General features: G+C 39.6%; 1 protein-coding gene across 3 annotated transcripts in view; it reads right to left on the reverse strand.

Annotated features, from left to right (window-relative positions):
• znf423 (zinc finger protein 423) overlaps positions 1 to 21,703 on the reverse strand; it is a 499,271-nt gene that overhangs the window by 183,435 nt on the left and 294,133 nt on the right. For 2 of the 3 annotated variants that reach the window (XM_062961910.1, XM_062961912.1), the window contains one exon: positions 9,753 to 9,842. The exons of the other annotated variant lie outside the window; for it this stretch is intronic. In XM_062961910.1, the coding sequence (XP_062817980.1) occupies positions 9,753 to 9,842 (90 nt within the window). The remainder of the gene's footprint in view (positions 1 to 9,752; positions 9,843 to 21,703) is intronic. 3 annotated transcript variants of the gene reach the window in all.

Below are 21,703 nucleotides of genomic sequence, written 5' to 3' on the forward strand. Positions count from 1 at the left end.
ACATTGACTATAAAAATGTGTTGGATAATCCAGAATGTTGGATAAGCGAGTGTTGGATAAGTGAGACTCTACTGTATTGTGTTTTAATTGCTGTATGGTTTTTCACTTGTTGTATGTTTCCTATTTTTTGGAAACAGCTCTGAGTCCCCCCGAAGGGACCATAAGCCAGAAAATAATAAACTATTGCCTATGTAGTTTTGCCTCTGTATATGCCCCTCCCTTCCTGTGAGCTGGTGCCTTTCTCCAGAAAGTTCCAAGACCAAAAGTTAGCTTTAAATCAACAAGTGAGGTCACAGGTATCACTTATGTCAAGTGGGTGTGGAAGGTGAGGAAGACCCTCAGCCATTGGTCAATTTTAGATAAGCCAAAGGTATAAATTCTTTGTTTGTTATGCACATGTTGCGGCAGCCATTTGCAAGTACAAACCTTTTGGGGTGTACGGCTGTTCGCCTTCTCACAGCTGTGGTGAAAATAAACTTTGCTTTTTGCATCTCTCATGAGACTGAGTTTTTCTGCCTGATTTCCCTCCTGAGCGAGGACCCTTATACCCCGAGGAGATAAGAAGGTATATAAATAAAGTTTTATTATTATTTATTATTCTTATTGTGTGTGTTTAGGATCCAGTGATAGTGCCTTTTGCTCACTCTGCAGAAGCAAAACCAATATCCTAAATATGTCACCAAATCTATATATTTTTAAAGAACAGCCTCCATACACATGAAGTTTAGACAATTCAGATCTCACAATCCAGAAGTCATAAAACTACATGTTATGGTTGAGCCTTCGGGCTCCGATAATAGAAGAAGGGGGTATAAGACTCCTCGAGAGTCCGACTCTTTCGAGGAGCGTGAACGAAAACGGCTCCGGGATTTGTTTACAGACCCGACAGATGAGGACTCATTTGAGGGTTTTTCTGAGGGTTTGGAGGAAGAGATGGCCAGCTCGGAGGAGGATGACATGGAATGGACTCGTGTGAGGGAGGATTTGGGTGTTGGGGAAACAGGCAATGAAAGCATGGGAGGTGAGTGGCGGGTTGCAGGATCAGACCCATGGACTGGCTGGAGGGATGGAGCGGGATCCACAGCTGGGGATGCTGTGGGGCGTAGTCAAAGGTGCTTTAGCTCTGATGAGGATGATGAGTTTGGGGCGCCTGGAATTGGGATGGCAGCTGACAGCGATGATGAGCTTGAACTGGGATAAATTGGGGTTTGGGATCAATGTCTAATTGCGTTGGGCAAGGTAATCTGGACGGACGCTTGGGCTTTTGTTGGGGAACTTCCTGAAGACGGGTGTGATTCGTTGCTGGCTACCTTGGACCTCCGTCGTCTTTTTGACGGGCAATACCTACTCACACTGGATTGACGCTGGACTGACTGACTTCGATTCTGGATTATCCCTTCTGCTGCTTATCGGTGAGACCTTTGGATTCCTAGACGGCTACGTTTGGCTATTGACCTCTGGACCGGATTGGGACCCTGCTGACTGCCGTTTCCCTGACTGCTGAGCCTGGACCTGGATATTGTTGGCTGTTGAACCTTAAATTGAATCCTGACTACGACCACGTTTTCCTTCGCTGCAGGGAGGAATAAACAAGCCTGGTTTAGTCTCCTGCTGTTTCTGAGTAGCAGAGAGGAATCTGCTACCAGTCTGTTGTTTACATTCTGACTCCTGTTGATCCTCCTTTGTTTGCATTGTTTGCCAGGCTGAAGTAAGCACTTTTGATTTAATCCGGGTTATACTTCTGTTTAACCCGGGTTTTTTCCCTTTGAGTTGTTTAAGCTCAATCTGAGTTGTTTTTGTTACCTATCACACTGAAGTCAAGTGTTTGCCCTGTTTTTTGTCTCCTACGGGCATTTTTAGTTTTGTAACCTCAATAAACTGAGTTTTGCTTTACTCACTGGCGTTCTGTCTCTGACACTACACAGCACCCTATAATGGGGAGGGGGAGAACTATACATCTGTTCTGAAGATGTCCTAGAATAATATTTCTAACATAGGATTGACCTTTAGTTAGACCAGTGATTCTCAACCTGTGGGTCCCCAGGTGTTTTGACCTACAACTACCCAGAAATCTCAACCAGTTTACCAGCTGTTAGGATTTCTGGGAGTTGAAGGCCAAAACATCTGGGGACCCACAGGTTGACGACCACTGACTTAGACCCTAATGCGTACAACTTTCAATGTAGCCTTTCCACAAAGCCAACGTGGAAATGATGTGAAGATTCAATCTTTAGCAGACTATAGCAGAGGAGAGTAGATCTTTTAAGGGTTACCAATTCGTAAATCAGTGGTTCTCAATCTGTGTGTCCTCAGGTATTTTGGTCTACAATTTTGGGCCGGGCTGTGGCGCAGCTGGCTAGTAACCAGCTGCAATAAATCACTACTGACCGAGAGGTCATGAGTTCGAAGCCCGGGTCGGGTTAAGCCCCCGACCATTAAATAGCTCGGCTTGCTGTTGACCTATGCAGCCCCGAAAGACAGTTGCATCTGTCAAGTAGGGAAATTTAGGTACGTTTTATGTGGGAGGCTAATTTAACTGATTTACAACATCATAAAACTGCCAGCAAAACACGAGGAAAGGAATGAGGAAGTACAGCCACTAATGGACAGTGAAGCAACAGCTCCCCCTGTGGCTGGAATCGTGAAGCTGGAAAAAAATGTTAAATGCCTCTGTGTCTGTCTATATATGTTGTTTGTCTGTTGGCATTCAATGTCTGCCATATATGTGTTCATTGTAATCCGCCCTGAGTTCCCTTTGGGGTGAGAAGGGCGGAATGTAAATACTGTAAATAAATGTAAATAGAAATCCCAGCCAGTTTACCAGTTGTTAGGATTTCTAGGAGTTGAAGGCCAAAACATCTGGGCACTCACAGGTTGAGAACCACTAACCTAAATGCAAAAGCATTTATGAAGCAGTCAATTCATATCTCCGGCAAAGAAATAGCTGTCCTATTGTAAACAGACTACAGGTATGATGGTGGGAAAGAAGATAGAACTGGATGGCATGGAGAACAAAATAGGAAAGCAGAAATAATAAGGAGAGAAGAGATTCCTCCAACTACTTTTGGCTCTTACTCTACTCAACAAGATCTTACAACTCTGAGCCAAATAATGGTTCTCCACACTTGCATTTAAGATAAGCCTCGAAGGTCCAAGGAGGATCACAGTGGGTTGGAGTGGATGGTCCTTGTGGTCTCTTCCAACTATATGATTCTATGATCTCACTTCTGTTATTAACCAACATTTTCTAAGGTTTACTTAAAAAGTTGAGAATATAAGACCACTGGGCTTCCAAAAATCAAACAGAATGTTCCCATCCCATTAGAAATTATAATACATTGCACTTTGTTAACCTTATCCCTCGCCCTTTAGTCTGGAGACTGAAGTATCAAATATATCGCTCAGGATCTTTGAAGATGTTTTAAATTGTTTTCAATTGTTGTAGCTGTATGTTTTATTCTGATGTATTTATTGTTGTGTTCGGACTTGTTTTTACTGTTGTATTTTATTATACTGTTGGGTGTGGTCCCTTTGTAAGCCACTCCGAGTCCCTTTGGGGAGATGGGGCGGGATATAAGAATAAATTATTATTATTATTATTATTATTATTATTATTATTATTATTATTATTATTATTATTTAGCTCCACTTTATCTTGAATATACTTCTGTATACAGTATAAAGTGTTCCCTTACTTATTGCGGGGGTTACGTTTCTGGACCACCCGCAATGAGGGAAAATCCACAAAGTAGGGACGCTATATTTATTTTAATATTTATCAATTATTTTAGTACTTATACACTATTTTAAGTTTTATCGACCAATCAGGTGTTGATAAATCGCCTCCTTCTCTTCCCGTTGCCGCTTGGGCTCCTTTTCTCTCCCTTCGGATTCTCCTTCCTCTTTTCCTTAGGCTGTAAATCGTAATTTTTTATGATTTATAATATTCTTTTAGAGTTTAGAGGGTGCTTTTTAAAACAGGTGCAAGAAAAATTGGTCAATATTCTGATTGCCTAAAAACTGGCAGACCTGAGTCCCTCCCAAGCATGTCTTTTCTGGAAAGATTTGGGAAACATTCCTGATGGAATTTCCCAACATAATGTATTCCAGTTCCAATGTCTCTCTGGAGAAAAAAGGGCTGAGGTCCTTCTATTGATGAAAGTTTGAGCCACTAAATATTTTAGTTGGACGGGGAAATGTTTAAGATATTTGACAAAATCCCTGCTTTGTGTTTACATTCCCATCCTCACCCCCATACAGGTTATACTGCAGGTGCAGTTAGGATTTTTTTTAAATCCATCTTTTAACCAATAGTTTCATAAGAACCTTTTGGCACATAAGGCTTGGCTCTCAAGTGCAAGGCCCTCATTGCGCCATTCGACACTAACGGCTCCAAGTGGACCATAAGTTGAAACCTGGAAAATCTGTGAGCCTTACAGGCTGTGACAGCAGATATTAATGCCTCCCACATTGACTCCATAAATCAAAACAGATTTAGAGGAACTATTAAAGCTCATGACAAGAATCCACACTTCACTTTAATAATTCCCTATTAACATATTTAACTGCTGGGCTGTATATTTTAAACATTTCTTACTATTGGGTATATAAGTAATTAGTGGCTTTTAAAAGATGCATTAACAGTTGGGGGGAAGGAGCTGAATTTTTTTTTTATCAATCCTCTGGAAAAATGTGTATATTTTATATTATATTTTGTTACGTAATTGTTGATTAAGGTGTGTTTTGGTATCATCAGATACATTTTGGTTTGGGCCACAACATGGGATCATTTCTAAGAAGTGGGAGCAGGATACAACCCAAACTACCCATGTTCCAAAGACAGAAGAGACAATGTTCCAGTCTGAAGCCCTCACAGCAAGGGTCCCCAAAATAAGACCCGTGGGCCAGATGCGGCCCTCCAAGGTCATTTACCTGGCCCCTGTCCTAAACTTTAGACTTAGGGTTGACCTAAGTCTACCTGGTCTTTGGAGGTCTCTTTGCTTACCTATGGTCTTATTAGATGATCTAGATGGTCTTTGAAGGTCTCTTTGCTTAGCTACAAACTTATGAAACCCTAGATGGCTTTTGGAGGTCACTTTCCTTACCTATGGTCCTATGAGATTGTCTAGATGGCCTTTGGTGGCCCCTTTCCTTACCTATGGTCTTATGAAACCAACTAGATGGTCTTTGAGAGTCCCTTTCCTTATCTATGGTCTTCTGATGGTCTTTGATGGCCCCTTTCCTTACCTATGGTCTTATGAAACTATCTAGATGGTCTTTGAGAGTCCATTTCCTTATCTATGGTCTTATGAGACCATCATAGATGGTTTTTGGAGGTCTCTTTGCTTACCTATGGTCTTATGAGATTGTCTAGATCAGAGGTCACCAAACTAAGGCCCATGGGTCAGACGTGGCCCTCCAAGGTCATTGGCCTGGCCCCTGTCCTAAACTTAGGGTTGATCTATGTCTGAAACAGCATGAAGGCACATAACAACAATCCTAATTTTGGACTATTTCATCATAGTCCAGCCCCTCAATAGTCTGAAAGACCGTGAACCGGCCCCCCACTTAAAAAGTTTGAGGACCCCTGCCTTACAGTCTACTCTCTTAATTCAAGGACAGAAGAAAATCACACATTGAAACTGAGCACCAGATATGAGTTAGAATCCATTGGCAATGGAAGAACAATGTGATCTCGGAGTTAGGAGAAGTTACTCTTTTGGACTACAGAGAAATATAAACATGTGGGCTCTTGCAATGTGACACATACTTGATGTCACTCTCCTCCTACAAACTGGAGATCTTCTGCAACAAGATGGGACAACCAGTAGAAACCTCCCCTTTGTTAGGATCTGAAATCAGTACCTGGACAATGAAAGAAACTGCAGCTCCTAGAATCTCCTAGGATAGTGGCTTTCAACTTGTGGGTCTCCAGGTGTTTTGACCTTCAACTCCCAGAAATCCCAGCCAATTTACCACCTGTTAGGATTTCTGGGATTTGAAGGCCAAAACATCTGGGGACCCACAGGTTGAGAACCACTATCCTAGGACATGTCAACTTGAAATGTGTGTATATGTCTGAACCTACAAGCTGCCTATCAATTTATGGTGAACTTATTAATTACAGAGGGTTTTCCTTGAGATTTTTCTAGTTCTTTCCTCTCATATATCTAACCGGGGAGTGTTATGGTTTTAGCTATATTTTTAAACAGTTTGAAGGAGTCTGTTTATTTTTAGTAACGTTAATATTTTAGTCCTATTATAATGTTTGTAAATTGCATTGTATTGGTTTTATTGTAACTTATTTGGAGTCTTTTTTTTGTGAGAAATAGCAGGGTATGAACAATAAGGTACTGTTCATCATCTGGGCAGAGGCCACAAAGGGGTGCTAGAGAGAGAAGGATAGTCCATTTTAGGGGGGGAGTTGAAAGAGGAAAACCATTTTCCCCAATTTTGCTGGTTATTAACACACATATACACACATCCAACACATCTCATGTCATAAACAAAGGTTGTTTCCATGACAGGGACATGAGTGGGAGGAAAAACATGAAAAGAGGGGGATATAGTTTTCCTCCTTCAACCTACCCTCTACCCCTGTAAAATGAACTATCCTTCTCTCTCTAGTGCCCCCTTGTGTCTTCTGCCCAAATAATGGAACAGTACTAACAAGAAAAATAGTAGTAGTAGTAATCTATATATATAAAAGGGTAATGGAATCACGGCACCGGACAAAACAACTAAACTAAACTCCCCACAATCTCGAAAATTGACAGCACAACCACTCATCCACGCCTCTATGTTCATACAACAAAAAGAAAAGAAAAATTAAGTCCTAGCCACAACAACGCATGGCCAGGCATAGCTATCTATATATATAAAAGGGTAATGGAATCACAGCACCGGACAAAACAACTAAACTAAACGCCTCACAACCTCGAAAATTGACAGCACAACCTCTCATTCACGCCTCTATGTTCATACAACGAAAAGAAAAATTAAGTCCTAGCCACAGCAACGCGTGGCCGGGCACAGCTAGTAATAATACTGAAAGGAATTGGAAGATTGTAACCAATCTCACGCTGGAAACATGGTATGGGGAGGTATGCAACATAGCCTTAAATGATAAACTATCAATGGAAATGAAAGTATTTTGGGGGTAAATTAATAGACCAGAATTTGATTCATATTGGTCAGGTTTTGATTAAATATATTTTAGAGTGTGACAAGGGAAAACAAAGCAACCAGGTTGGTCAGGACATTTGTTTACTAGTTGACTCATACACAAATGACAAAGGAAATTATACTTGTTCAGCCATTGGTGGTGGAGTTATGTGTTTGTAAAATATTCATTGTTTTGTGTTCTGTTTACATTGTAAACTGTTAATGTGTATAAATCAAAAAATATATTCCATAATAATAATAATAATAATAATAATAATAATAATAATAATACATCACACAGTCCTAAACGCTTGGGAAGTGTTCGACTTGTGATTTTGTGATACAAAATCCAGCATATATATCTTGTTTGCTGTGTCATACTATGTCTTTGTGTCACTAATAATAATTAGTAGTAGTAGTAGTAGTATTATCATTATAATACATCACACAGTCCTAAATGCTTGGGAAGTGTTCGACTTGTGATTTTGTGGTACAAAATCCAGCATATATATCTTGTTTGCTGTGTCATACTATGCCTTTGTGTCAATAATAATAATAATAATAATAATAATAATAATAATAATAAATATTATTATTATTATTATTAGTGACACAAAGGCATAGTATGACACAGCAAACGAGATATATATATTGGATTTCATATCACAAAATCACAATTATTATTATTATTATTATTATTATTATTCATCACACAGTCCCAAATGCTTGGGAAGTGTTCGACTTATGATTTTGTGGTATGAAATCCAGCATATATATCTCCTTTGCTGTTTCATACTGTGTCTTTGTGTCACTAATAACAACAACAACAATAATAATAATAATAATAATTAGTATTATTATAATTATAATACATCACACAGTCCTAAATGCTTGGGAAGTGTTCGACTTATGATTTTGTGGTACGAAATCCAGCATATATATCTCGTTTGCTGTTTCATACTGTGTCTTTGTGTCACTAATAACAATAATAATAATAATAATAATAATAATAATAATAATAATAATTAGTATTATTATAATTACAATACATCACACAGTCCTAAATGTTTAGGAAGTGTTCGACTTGTGATTTTGTGGTACAAAATCCAGCATATATATCTTGCTTGCTGTGTCATACTATGCCTTTGTGTCAATAATAATAATAATAATAATGTCTATTGTTTCCAAATGCTGGCTGAGATCTTGCCAAAAGATCTCAGCCAGTATTTGGAAACAATAGACATTGACAAAATTACGATCTATCAACTGCAAAAGGCCACCCTACTGAGATCTGCGTGCATCATTCGAAAATACATCACACAGTCCTAGACACTTGGGAAGTGTTTGATTTGTGAATACTGTTTTATCAGTTTTATATTGTGATTATATTATGTTGCTTATATTTTGTCCTTATGTTGTTTGGGCCTCTGCCCCATGTAAGCCGCCCTGAGTCCCCACGGGGAGATGGTGGCGGGGTATAAATAAAGTTTTTTTTTTAATTATTATTATTATTATTATTTTGTGATACGAAATCCAGCATATCTATCTTGTTTGCTGTGTCATACAATAAAATAATAATAATAATAATAATAATAATAATAATAATAATAATAATAATAATTATTATTATTATTATTATTATTATTATTATACATCACACAGTCCTAAATGCTTGGGAAGTGTTTGACTTGTGATTTTGTAGTACAAAATCCAGCATATATATCTCGTTTGCTGTTTCATACTGTGTCTTTGTGTCAATAATAATAATAATAATAATAATAATAATAATAATAATATAGCCCGGGGTCCTCAAACTTTTTAAGCAGGGGGCCGGTCTACAATCCTTCAGATTGTTGAGGGGCCGAATTATCATTTGAAAAAGAAATACGAACAAATCCCTATGCACACTGCACATGTCTTATTTGTTGTGCAAAATAACAACAACAATGAAAGAACAATACAATATTTAAAAATGAAAACAATTTTAACCAACATAAACCTATCAGGATTTCAATAGGAAGTATGGGCCTGCTTCTGGCCAATGAGATAGTCAAGTTAATCAGGATTGTTGTTGTTGTTGTTGTTGTTGTGTGTCTTCAAGTCATTTCAGACTTCGGGCAAGCCTAAGTCTAAAATGATTTATTTATTCATTTACTACATTTATTTACTACGTTTATATTCTGCCCTTCTCACCCCGAAGGGGACTCAGAGCAACTGTATGTACATACAATATATTATATTATTAGCATAGCACAATATTAACTTATATAAAATATTATATTATAAATGAGGGCGGGGGCCAGGTAAATGACCTTGGAGGGCCGCATCCGGCCCCCGGGCCTTAGTTTGGGGACCCCTGATATAGCCTATAGCACCTGATATTTGTTGGTGGTTTCCCCATCTGAGTATTGACTAGGGCTTTCTTTCTTAGCTTCCAAAATCAAATTGGGATACATATCTTGACATTTTGGGGATTCCGTTAAAAAGCACCCTCTTCAATCCAAATGGCGGGCTTTGCTGGGTTTTAAAAGGGAGAGGGAAACAGTTTGAAGCTCTTTGAAACATGAAGACCGTACTGCATCTCCTACCTGGAATAGCATTTTTCATAATCCTCCTCTCCAGTAATCCGGGAGCTGGAAAAGAATGCAAGACCTCACCATTTGGGGCTGGGGCTGCACCTACAGGAGACAGTAGGCAGAGACACTCAACTCCTCCCCACAAGGCAAGGAGCTGTTCATGGGTGAATTCAAAACAGAACCAGCAAAGGCATGCGGGAGCAACCAGGTTAAGGGAAGAGTCCTGTGAAAGATACCTTCGTAATTTCCTTTGCAGCCTCCATCTCAAAAGTGGGTGTGGGACTTCTACCATGGGCAGAAATGCAACTGGCAAATGATGCATGCAATGGCCTCTTACCTTCACATCCCGACTGCATTTGGAAAAGTGTACGTCAATGAAGTGTGAATGTTTGTGAGATGTAAAGAAACTGTATGTGGACACTTCAGCTTAGTAGAGCACACAGGTCACTGGGACTGCTTCAATAGCAGGTATAAGGAATGTTGCGTTTTTCCTCCTGGCTGGTGCTAGCAGTGGGCCAATTTTGAGACAGCATGGTGTACTGCAGTGGTTTGAGAGTTGGACTATGATTGTAGCTTGATTCCCCACTCAGCCATGGAAACCCACTGGGTGATCTTGGGCAAGTCACACATTCTCAGCCCAAGAAAACCCAATGAAACAGGAAATAACCAGGAACAGATTTTTATTTTTTATTAAAAAACGTTTTTTTTATAAAAACTTTGAAATTCGCCAAAAATCTGAGGATAAGTCAAACATTCTTAGATTTGGTAAGCTAACGGTGGTAAATGTGTTCTACCACTGTAGCAAGTTTCATTAGGATAGCTCAAAAGTGAGGGAGAGAGAAGCCCCTCAATTTTCCCCATTGACAATGTTTTCCTTCATGCGCATGCGCATCCACCATTAACGAGGTAAATACAAAGATTCGGAAGTTTAGGAAAGTTTTGAACTTTTTGCTTCAAAATTTGGAAATGACTTTAGAAACGAAGCGCCAACGCCCGCTACTTTCAAGCAAGTTTAGAACCATTTTTTTCCTAGATCACACATGCCTACCATGCGGCAAAATCCAGATGGGACTAGAGAATGAATATGGATAGAGAATTAATGTCTGGACATTATTTCCTGGAAAAAGCCTAATGACAGTATCAGAAAGGAGAAAAAACAGAAAATAAATAGATTTATTTTGATTGCTTTAGATTCAGAAATGAGTGTTGTAGGTTCCTGATTATGAAATTATATTGATCCAGAAAACTGTACTGTATGTTTTTTCTAAGCATTAAGACCGACACAAAGATAATGATATCTGGCTAGATAAGCACATTCTACCCTCCATAAGAAAAGTTAGGTGTAAACACTCACTTTCTTTAAAATAATCTAGATATAGGTATAAGAATGTTTCTCTTATATATGTAACTAGCTGTGCCCGGCCACACATTGCTGTGGCAAAGTGGTGGTGGTATTGGTTAAAAATTGTTGTGTAATTTTTATTTGACGTTATTTGTATTTTTAAATTAATTTTATTGTAAGTTATCTTTTTATTTATTATATTTTATTATTTTCTTGTATTAGTTTTAGTTATTTTCTGTTATTATAGTATTTTATTGTATTAATTTTTTCGTGTTTTTAATTATTTTTAGTGTTTTTTATTATTTTTTATTGGGTTGCTAGGAGACCAAGTTGGAGGAGCTTAGCCTTTGGCAGCAATTGGATAAAAGCAATTATTCCTCTCTCTCTAATTAGGACTTTATTTTTCTTTTCTTTTTGTTGTATCAACCTAGAGGCATGGATGATGGGTTGTGTTGTCAAATTTCGAGGTTGGGGGGCCTGTAGTTTTGCTGTTTTGTGGGTCGCCGTGATGCCATCACTCTTTTATATATATATAGATTGTAAATTTTCTTGGTCTAAGCTCACACTGCAACCAAGGGGAACATCCAAGTAACCCACCAATCTTTCTTACTGTACAGGTTACCAAGCACGGGAACACGTTGAGCATCCAATATGTGGAAATCTGAAAGACTGTACCCAAAAATTCAAGATTGTCCACATGGGTGATTGAGATAGTAATATCCTTGCTTTCAGGTTCTATGCAAATGTTGATTCATGTACATGTTGTGTATAAAATAACCTTCAGGCTGAAACTTAAAGGAATGTCATGTTTAGATTTAGGTCTCACCTCCATTATGTACCTAGATGCAAATGCAGGTATTCCAAAATCCAAAACACTTCTGGTCCTAAGGATTCTGTATAAGGGATACCCAACTTGTTTTATGGCTCTTTCAGTTCTGTGTTGTAATTTTCTTGTTGGGCCATGCTTTCTGGTTAATGAGAACTACGTACCACCAAGTGATCCAAAGCTATATTGTTCCAACAACTGCAACGTTGTGCTTTCTGCCCTGTCTTGTTAGAGCCAAGAGCAAGCACTCTCATCCAGGTTATAAAACACATTGGTAAAACACTTCCTCCAATGTGTTTCTTGAAGTACAGAATAGAAACGTTTGTTCTGATCTGAAAGTGCCAGAAAGTCAAGTCACCTATGATTTATACAGACCTGGCCAACCCAAGCTTTCTAAAACCACTATGCGCAGAACCAAACAGGAGAACGACAGGATCCTGCAGTAATACCAAAATAGGAGTGTGAATCATGGTATGGTGGTGCCCGCAGAGACCAATGGTGAGGGATGATGTCTCTGGCACAGATGGGTTAGTAACCAGCTGCGATAAATCACTACTGACCAAGAGGTCATGAGTTCAAAGCCAGCCCATGTCAGATTGAGCGCCTGAGCATTAAATAGCCTAGCTCGTTGTTGACCTAAGCAACCTGAAAGACAGTTGCATCTGTCAAGTAGGAAATTTAGGTACCGCTTTATGCGTGGAGGCTAATTTAACTAATTTATGACACTACTAGCTGTGCCCGGCCACGCGTTGCTGTGGCAAAGTGGTGGTGGTATTGGTTAAAAATTGTTGTGTAATTTTTATTTGACGTTATTTGCAATTTTTATTAATTTTATTGTAAGTTATATTTTTATTTATTATATTTTATTATTTTCTTATATTATTTTTAGTTATTTTCTGTTATTATAGTATTTTATTGTATTAATTTTTATTGTTTTTTATTATTTTTATTGGGTTGCTAGGAGACCAAGTTGGAGGAGCTTAGCCTTCTAACTGGCAGCAATTGGATAAAAACAATTATTCCTCTCTCTCAAATTGGGACTTTATTTTTCTTTTCTTTTTGTTGTATCAACCTAGAGGCGTAGATGATGGGTTGTGTTGTCAAATTTCGAGGTTGGGGGGCTTGTAGTTTTGTTGTTTTGTGGGTCACCGTGATGCCATCACTCTTTTATATATATAGATAAAAAAGTCTCTGCTTAGTTAAGTCTTGTGGCTCAGTTCTACTTTTATAAGCTAGCTCCTTGTCGAGAAAACTAAGAGATATCTTGCTCCAAAGCCTACCCCACATGATGTCCAAGTAGGTGAAGATGTTACGACACATTATTCCACTGTACCTCTTGAGCTACACTTTCCATACTTTGATTTTTCAATGTTAGCCCAAGATTAGTCCAAGACTTTTTAGTGTTAGTCCAAATGTGTGGCCTCTGCAAGAAATGTCTCTTAATTCTTTAAAAGAGACAACCCTGCATTGAAGAGTAAATGTAATCTATTTAGGAGATAAGAATTATGTTTGTTTCCATACAGATCTTCTGAAAATAGTCAAGATGATAGAAAAGCAAATCTCAAAAATTGCAAAATACTTATTGCTGGAGTAGGTGTTGAAGAACCTGAAGTTTAGTTGGCTAAGAAAGTTTTTGAATGACCAAGGACACTGATAGTTTTGAGAGGGTTAAACTCCCATTTTAACTTGCACATACATTGCGCAGCCATAGGATAAAATTTTCAGCAGAGAAAGATCATATCTAATGGGCAGCCTTACAGCTTAAAAGACCAGTTTAAAGTCTCCCTGAGGTTTGCAGTTCAATTTCTGCTGACCTTTAATTAAAGACAATACACCAAATTGACACCAAGAGAATTAAAACTGCAGTATAAATTCAGCTCCATAACTAGCATCCAAATAATTTCTTTTGTTTCTTGCTGCATCCTCGGCTAAGTTGTGGACTTCAAATTCTCCAGCTTGGACGGAATGGCTTGAGTATAAAGGTCGTAACAACATAATAAATCTTGATTTGTCTCTCTCTAGAACTTTATGTCAAGCAAGGACTTTCCACAGATGTTTTTGGACTTCAACTCCCAGAAATCCCAACACCTGGTAAACTGGCTGGGATTTATGGTAGTTGTAGGCCAAAAACATCTGGGGATCCCAGGTTGAGAACCACTGACCTGGAGGGTCTTACATAAAACTGAGAATATCATGAGAACCTTACTGGTGCAAGATAACTCTCCAGTGGGTGAACTTCACATCTATTTTGGTCAGACCTTGGTGGTAGTACACAAGAAGACTCTCTAGTTGATATCGTTACTAATTACTAGTTACTAGTTCTAGGCTAGTCCTATCAGACACATCAGATGGACATTATCAGTGTTGTTTCCTTATGCACTGAGGATATGCTCCCTTATTTTCAGTGCATAAGGGAGCAACACTGCTAATGTCCATCTGAAAACCATGTTTATTCTGTAGCACATTCAAGTACTCTACTATGGTTGGTCAAATACAAGAGTTCTCCTAGGACTACAGGCTGGGTTGGATGATTAAAACTCTATGCCTAAAGATCTGTTAGGGATTCCTCTTCTTCAGAAGAGGAAAAAGAGCAGGAAAGTATTCATGAATCTGAGGGGCAGTCAGAATCTGAGGAGGAGATTTTGCAAGTACCCACATTTCAGGAAAGGCGAAAGGAAACAGAGCAGAGACGTCGTTCAGCTAAAATAGCTGCCAGAAATGCAGCCGAGTAACTGGGAACTGCCCTAGCAGCTGTGAGGGAACTCAGGGCTATAAATCAGAAGCAGGTGCAGCCAGCTTTTGCTGGTAACAAACTGACTCTAATGCCTAAGCCTTTGCTCCCCTTGTGCCTGCTTCAAGTCTGCATCTGGGAAACTGTTCCTAAGGATTTATTGCTGTTTCTTTGTCTGAAGTAGGACTGCTACTTGATTTGGGAATTTATCAGACTTAAGAACTGTGTTTGCCCTAAGACTTCCTTGCTTTCTTTTTCATTATACCACTGAGTGTGCTGTTCTTTATGTTTTGCTGAAGTGAAGCAGTTTTCATTTACTTACCACATTGTTTTAAGGCTGTTCTTGAAAGACCAAACAGGACAAGATCTATGAGAATCTAGAACCTGCTAAGATCACATCCCAAAATGGGAAATCAATGGCCTCATTCTATAAGTGGTATTTCAAAAATGGAATCTTTATAAAGAGGGTTCTACCTTGGGATTCTTCTGAATACTTAGGCAGGTCTTCTCACTGCCAATACGAGAGCTATTTTCTCGGTAGGCTTCCTAGATACTGAACAAAAAGCAGTGTTGGAAAACAACAAAGGAGGACTCTTGAGCCATTTTGCCACCTCTAAGTTGCAGCACAAGCCCCACATGAAAGAGAATTTGCATTAGCTGTATGGCTTTGCCGCAAAGTGACCCTGGAGAAATGTATTCACATGGCTTTGTTGCAATAAAGAAACTGGAAAATAGAATCTCAAAAGGTTCCCCCCTTCTCGCTCCAAACAATTCATAATTTTTGAAGGCAATTAAAAGCACTGAAAAGAAAAATAATAGATTGCCACACACGCGTATAATCACAGAGCGAACGTTTTTGGAAAGAGTCGTTTTCATCATGATATTGGAACACCGCAAAGTGATGGAGACACTTGCAAATGCTAACTTCAGTCGTGGTGGAGACTCACACCTGACTGCAAAGAAAGTGTTTTTATCAATTGTTTCCTCCAGCACCATATTCATGTGCAAATATGAAACCACTAGGAAAATGTTTAAACAGGTGTAATCACAACTGCCTCTGAAAATTGGGTTGGAGGGCTGAAAGGAATCTTAACACGGTTCAGAAGGAGCGAAGGCAACACAAAGCTGCTATCGCAGTCGATTAGGAATGTATCACGCAAAAGGAGAATGTTGTCATAGTAGCTATAAAAATGTCAGTGAAACGGAGCAACCATTAGCCAAGTAGTAAATGAAAGTGCGGGATAAAATGCAAAAAGGGGAAATGCGGCTGAATACATTAAGGGAAATTATGCTCCACTCCGAGGGTAGATAAAGAAGCAAAGCAAAATAATATTTGCTCAAAATTCCTCTGAACAAATATGCACAGATAGCAACTGGAAAAGAATACACACAGTAAATCCGGGTAGCACAGTTAATATTTTAGGAAATAAACTTTGAGAGCGGAAACAAAGGCAAGGTGTGAGTAACTTGGAAGTCAGAGACCACATTTTGAGCCAGCATGCACAAAGCCAAGCACATAGTTGCTTTGTCCTGCATATAAAGGAAGGACGCTCTGGGCACATATTTTGTTGGGTTTGGCCCCGTATTAGCCACCCCAAGCTCCTACGGGGAGATGGTGGCGGGATAGAAAAATAAATTATTATTATTATTATTATTATTATTATTATTATTATTATTATTATGACACAGCAAACAAAATAGACATGCTGGATTTCATATCACAAAATCACAAGTCGAACACTTCCCAAGTGTCTAGGACTATGTGATGTATTTTCGGATTATCCGTGCAGATCCCAGTAGGGTGGCCTTTTGCAGTTGGCAGATCGTAATTTTGTCAATGCCTATTGTTTCCAAATGCCGGCTGAGATCTTTTGGCACAGCACCCAATGTGCCCATCACCACCGGGACCACCTGTACTGGTTTCTGCCAGAGTCTTTGAAGTTCAATCTTGAGGTCCTGAGTTTTTCCTGTTGTTTTTCGTCAAATCGACTGTCACCTGGTATGGCAACATCAATGATCCAAACCCTTTTCTTTTCCACAACTGTGATGTCTGGTGTGTTGTGTTCCAGAACTTTGTCAGTCTGGATTCGGAAGTCCCATGGTATCTTTGCGTGCTTATTTTCCAATACTTTTGCAGGTTTGTGATCCCAACAGTTCTTTACTGCTGGAAGGTGGTACTTGAGGCATAAGTTCCAATGAATCATTTGGGCCACATAGTTGTGCTGCTGTTTGTAGTCTGTCTCTGCGATTTTCTTACAACAGCTGAGGATATGATCAATGGTTTCGTCAGTTTCCTTACACAGTCTGCATTTTGGGTCATCAGCTGATTTTTCGATCTTGGCCTTAATTGCCTTTGTCCTGATGTCTTGCTCCTGGGCTGCAAGGATCAGGCCTTCTGTCTCCTTCTTCAGGGTCCCATTCGTGAGCCACAGCCAGGTCTTCTCCTTATCAGCTTTTCCTTCAATTTTGTCAAGGAACTTTCCATGCAATGTTTTGTTGTGCCAGCTGTCAGCTCTAGTTTGTAGTGCGGTTTTCTTGTACTGGGTTTTTGTCTGCTGTGCTTTGAGGAGTTTCTGATTTTTGACTTCAATCAAAGCAGGTTCTTCGCTTTGCTTGACATATTCTGCCAGGGCATGTTCTTCTTCTTTGACTGCTTGTTTGACTTGCAAGAGTCCTCTGCCCCCTGATCTTCTAGGCAGATATAGCCGGTCAACATCACTGCAAGGGTGCAGTGAATGATGAATGGTCATGAGTTTTCTTGTTTTTCTGTCCAAATTGTCCAGTTCTGCCTTTGTCCAATTTATAATGCCAGCAGTATATATTATTATTATTATTATTATTATTATTATTATTATTATTATTATTATTATTATTATTATTTGTTGCATACACATAGACGTATGCACATACTGTCTCTCCCAACTCTATGATTATGTGAAACATCCCAGGGAGCTTTAGAGGTGCTTGTGGAGTCTTCTTCTCATGGTCCAGAATACCAGGTTTGATAGATCAGGGTGGGCAGATCAATTTTCTGCCTCTGGGAACTTTCGAGGGACCATACTGAGCTCCCACCACCATGACCACCAAAAAAATGAATAACCCAAGACAAGGCAGAAGTGAACTTCGGATTTTGTGAAAGTTTTGATAAATATTCCATAGTGTTAGTGCGTGTACAATTATTTGAAAATCTTGGGTCTAGGTTATTTGATGGACTGCATCCCTTTATGAGCCCTCAGATCTTTTGGAAAGGCCCATCTCTTTGTCCTACCACCTTATCAGGTTCAGAGACAACTTGACCTTCTTATTACATTTGATATATTCAAATGGTGCTCTCCTATGTTTCGAGAAGAATATGGAATCTGTTGCACCACTCTTTGGAAAGCAGCCAAGCTATTTAAAGTATATACTGCACTGACATCTAAAGTAAGTCCAATATATCAAGGTCTTCAAAGGTGTACATGACAAAAGAGCAACAACTTGAAATAGGCGTTTTTACAAAAACAGAACAGAACTGGTGAGAAGCATAAAAGTCGGCAATATGTCTGTAATTAATTCATACATCTAGCTGGAGTAGAGAAATATGTTCCTGCTGATCGTTCACATGTAATACTTCAAAAACAATCTGCCACACTTTTTTCTCCTTTCATGCCTGCTACCAAATGAAACAAATTTGACCACAGAGTCCTCTGCAGAAACGTATTCCAGTTATTTGATGCAATCAATTAATATTAATTTTAATGAATAACCCCTTTGAAACTCCACAAATCTGAACTGACGGAGGATATAGAAAGAGTAATAGGTTATGACAATAAAGAAGGGTGCTTGGAAGTTTTTGTTCTTTGCCTATCAACGTGGACATCAGCTGTCTTGTTTCTGAAATGCTAAGAACTAATTGTAAGGCAGGAAATAGGATCGCACCTGCAAAAATAGTCAACTCTTTTGCTAATATTTACACATGCAGAATTCTTAAAACTCTAAATGTATGTTATTGGACATAGAAACATAGAAACTGCCCATGTAGCAGACAACCATGTAGCAGACAACCCACACACAACTGTCTTATGTAACTCCCAGCCAATTGTTGCTAACTGCCATCAAATAAATGTTGACTAATGTGGACCTTATGAATAAGAAACCACCATGTCACCTCATCCTCAACAGCCTTGCTCAGATTTTGATTCATCCGTGGCTTCTTTGGTTGACTCTATCCACACATCGTGTAGTCTTCCTCTGTTCTGACTGCATTCCATCTTCCCAACTACCATTGACTATTATAGTGAGTTAGGTCTTCTTGTGATATATTTATTTACAAAAATTTTACCCCGACTTTCTCACCCGTAGGGACTCAAGGCGGCTTACAGGGGTTGGCAAAATTCAAAACCCCAAAAACCAGAAATCAATAAAATCAAACAGCACAATTACATCAATTAAATGCTTAATAAAAACATTATACAAGTTCAAAACACATAAATAATTCAGTCCATTCATCCAAATGCCTCATACATGTCGGATCATAATGAAGGGGCCATAAGCTAGAAAGTAGTAAACTATTGCCTACCGTGTTGCCCCGAAAATAAGACAGTGTCTTATATTAATTTTTGCTCCCAAAGATGTGCTAGGTCTTATTTTCAGGGGATGTCTTAGTTTTCCTTGAAAAAGAATAAAACATTTATTGTTGAACAAAAAAAATGAATATTTATTATATACAGTAGAGTCTCACTTATCCAACACTCGTTTATCCAACGTTCTGGATTATCCAACGCATTTTTGTAGTCAATGTTTTCAATATATCGTGATATTCTGGTGCTAAATTCGTAAATACAGTAATTACTACATAACATTACTGCGTATTGAACTACTTTTTTCTGTGAAATTTGTTGTTTAACATGATGTTTTGGTGCTTAATTTGTAAAATCATAACCTAATTGGATGATTAATAGGCTTTTCCTTAATCTCTCCTTATTATCCAACATATTCGCTTATCCAACATTCGGCCGGCCCATTTACGTTCGATAAGCGAGACTCTACTGTAATGTACAGTAGTTGTCATCACAAACCAGCATAACCACACAAACTGTGAATCCTATCAAGAATTTCTTATTTCCATGACGTTAAGTCCAGTCGGGTGTGACTCTGGGGGTTGGTGCTCATCTCCATTTCTAAGCCGAAGAGCCGGTGTTGTCCGTAGACACCTCCGAGGTCATGTGGCCATTGGCATGACTGCATGGAGCGCCGTTACCTTCCCGCCGGAGAGGTATCTATTGATCTACTCACATTGGCATGTTTTCGAACTGCTAGGTTGGCAGGAGCTGGAGCTAACAGCGGCTGCTCACGCCGCCCCGGGGTTTGAACTCCTGCCAACCTAGCAGTTCGAAAACATGGCAAAGTGTGTTAAAGCACTGAGTTGCTGAACTTGCGGACCAAAAGGTCCCAGGTTCAAATCCCGGGAGCGGAATGAGTGCCCGCTGTTAGTCCCAGCTCCTGCCAACCTAGCATTTCGAAAACATGCAAATGTGAGTAGATGAATAGGTACCGCTCCGGCGGGAAGGTAACGGTGCTCCAAGCAGTCATGCCGGCCACATGACCTTGGAGGTGTCTACGGACAATGCTGGCTCTTTGGCTTAGAAATGGAGATGAGCACCAACCCCCAGAGTCAGACATGACTGGACTTAACGTCAGTGTTAACCTTTACCTTTACCTATGGACAATAGTCTGACTTATCATATCAACCTCCGAAACATGGTGCTCAGCCGCTCCATGGCTCCCTCTACGCTGGGCACAGGAGACAGGCCGTGCATCATTAAGAGCCTTCTGTGAACCCAGCTGCAGCGTGGCCATCCTTTGTACCCCCCGCCGTCTCTGCTAGTGAGCATGCCCATCCTCCCCGGCATCTAATGGAGAGTACACATCAGAGGCAATGGAAGGTGTCGGGAGGGGGTGGGGAGAACACACTTTAAACATTATCAGGTCAGCACAGGAGGAGGTATGCAGTACAGAAGCCGGCGGAACTGCAGAAAGTTTTTTGATATACTCCGGAACGGACTCCGCAAAGACCTCAAGAGGGGGGGGAGAGAGGGTCCCTTTGCTTCCGACAAATTAAAACATTTCCAAGGTGCCCGCAATCGGCCAGGTTGCTTCGGAAGGGCTTCAGATCCCTCGATCGAGAAGGAAAAGTGTGTGTGTTGTATGATGAGGAACGGAGGGGAGAGCAGTTCCAAACAGTGTGGGTTGGAGCAGGGTATGTATGTTTTCCCATGTGCCCCCCTCCCATCCAGACAGGGGGGTCTGTTCTCTCGCTCAAAATATTCCCAGAGGCCCCAGTATGAAAACAAAGCAACATGTTTCCCATTCGCCTTCTCTAGGGATGCAGCCAGTCTGTTCCATCTCCAGGGAATGGCATCTAGGACCCAATATGCCACTGAGTTTGTCCATGTGTATATATATATGTGTGTATATTAGAGACAAACATTGCAAAGGATGCAGAAGGTTGTTTTTTTCAAGGAGTCATGTGTGAGCAGCACCAAATGGCCCCTCACATGTGTTATCCCTGCATTACAATAAAATCAGCCATAAGACTTAAAGAGTTGTATAGGTTGGCACCATATTTAGGATCCCTCAAAACACACCTTAGTCTTCAGAGCTATTTGCTTGCTCATTATTCCTTGTTGACTGGAGAAGAGAACAGGTATGGGTGGTAACTCTGTTACTGAAATGCCCAACAATAATATGGATTTGTTCTCACTCAAAATTTCCACTCTTGTTCTGAACACACACTTCTTATATTGAACCGAGTGGAGGTGTCATCTCATGATGTCTTCCCACAATGGCCAAGTCTGTCAAGCAATGGATCTACATAAATTGCATAAGATATTTGTATATTTGTACATATAAATTGTATATTTGTACAATATACAAATACAGAAGAGTCTCACTTTTCCAGCACTCGCTTATATAACGTTCTGGATCATTCAATGCAGTTTGCCTCCTGCCCCGATCCACAGCTGTTTCTCTAGGCAGCAAGGATTGAACTTTTTAAGGATTTAATTTCTGACAATGTAACTACT

This window comes from Anolis carolinensis, unplaced genomic scaffold (assembly GCF_035594765.1).
Source record: "Anolis carolinensis isolate JA03-04 unplaced genomic scaffold, rAnoCar3.1.pri scaffold_9, whole genome shotgun sequence".
Taxonomy (NCBI): Eukaryota; Metazoa; Chordata; class Lepidosauria; order Squamata; family Dactyloidae; genus Anolis; species Anolis carolinensis.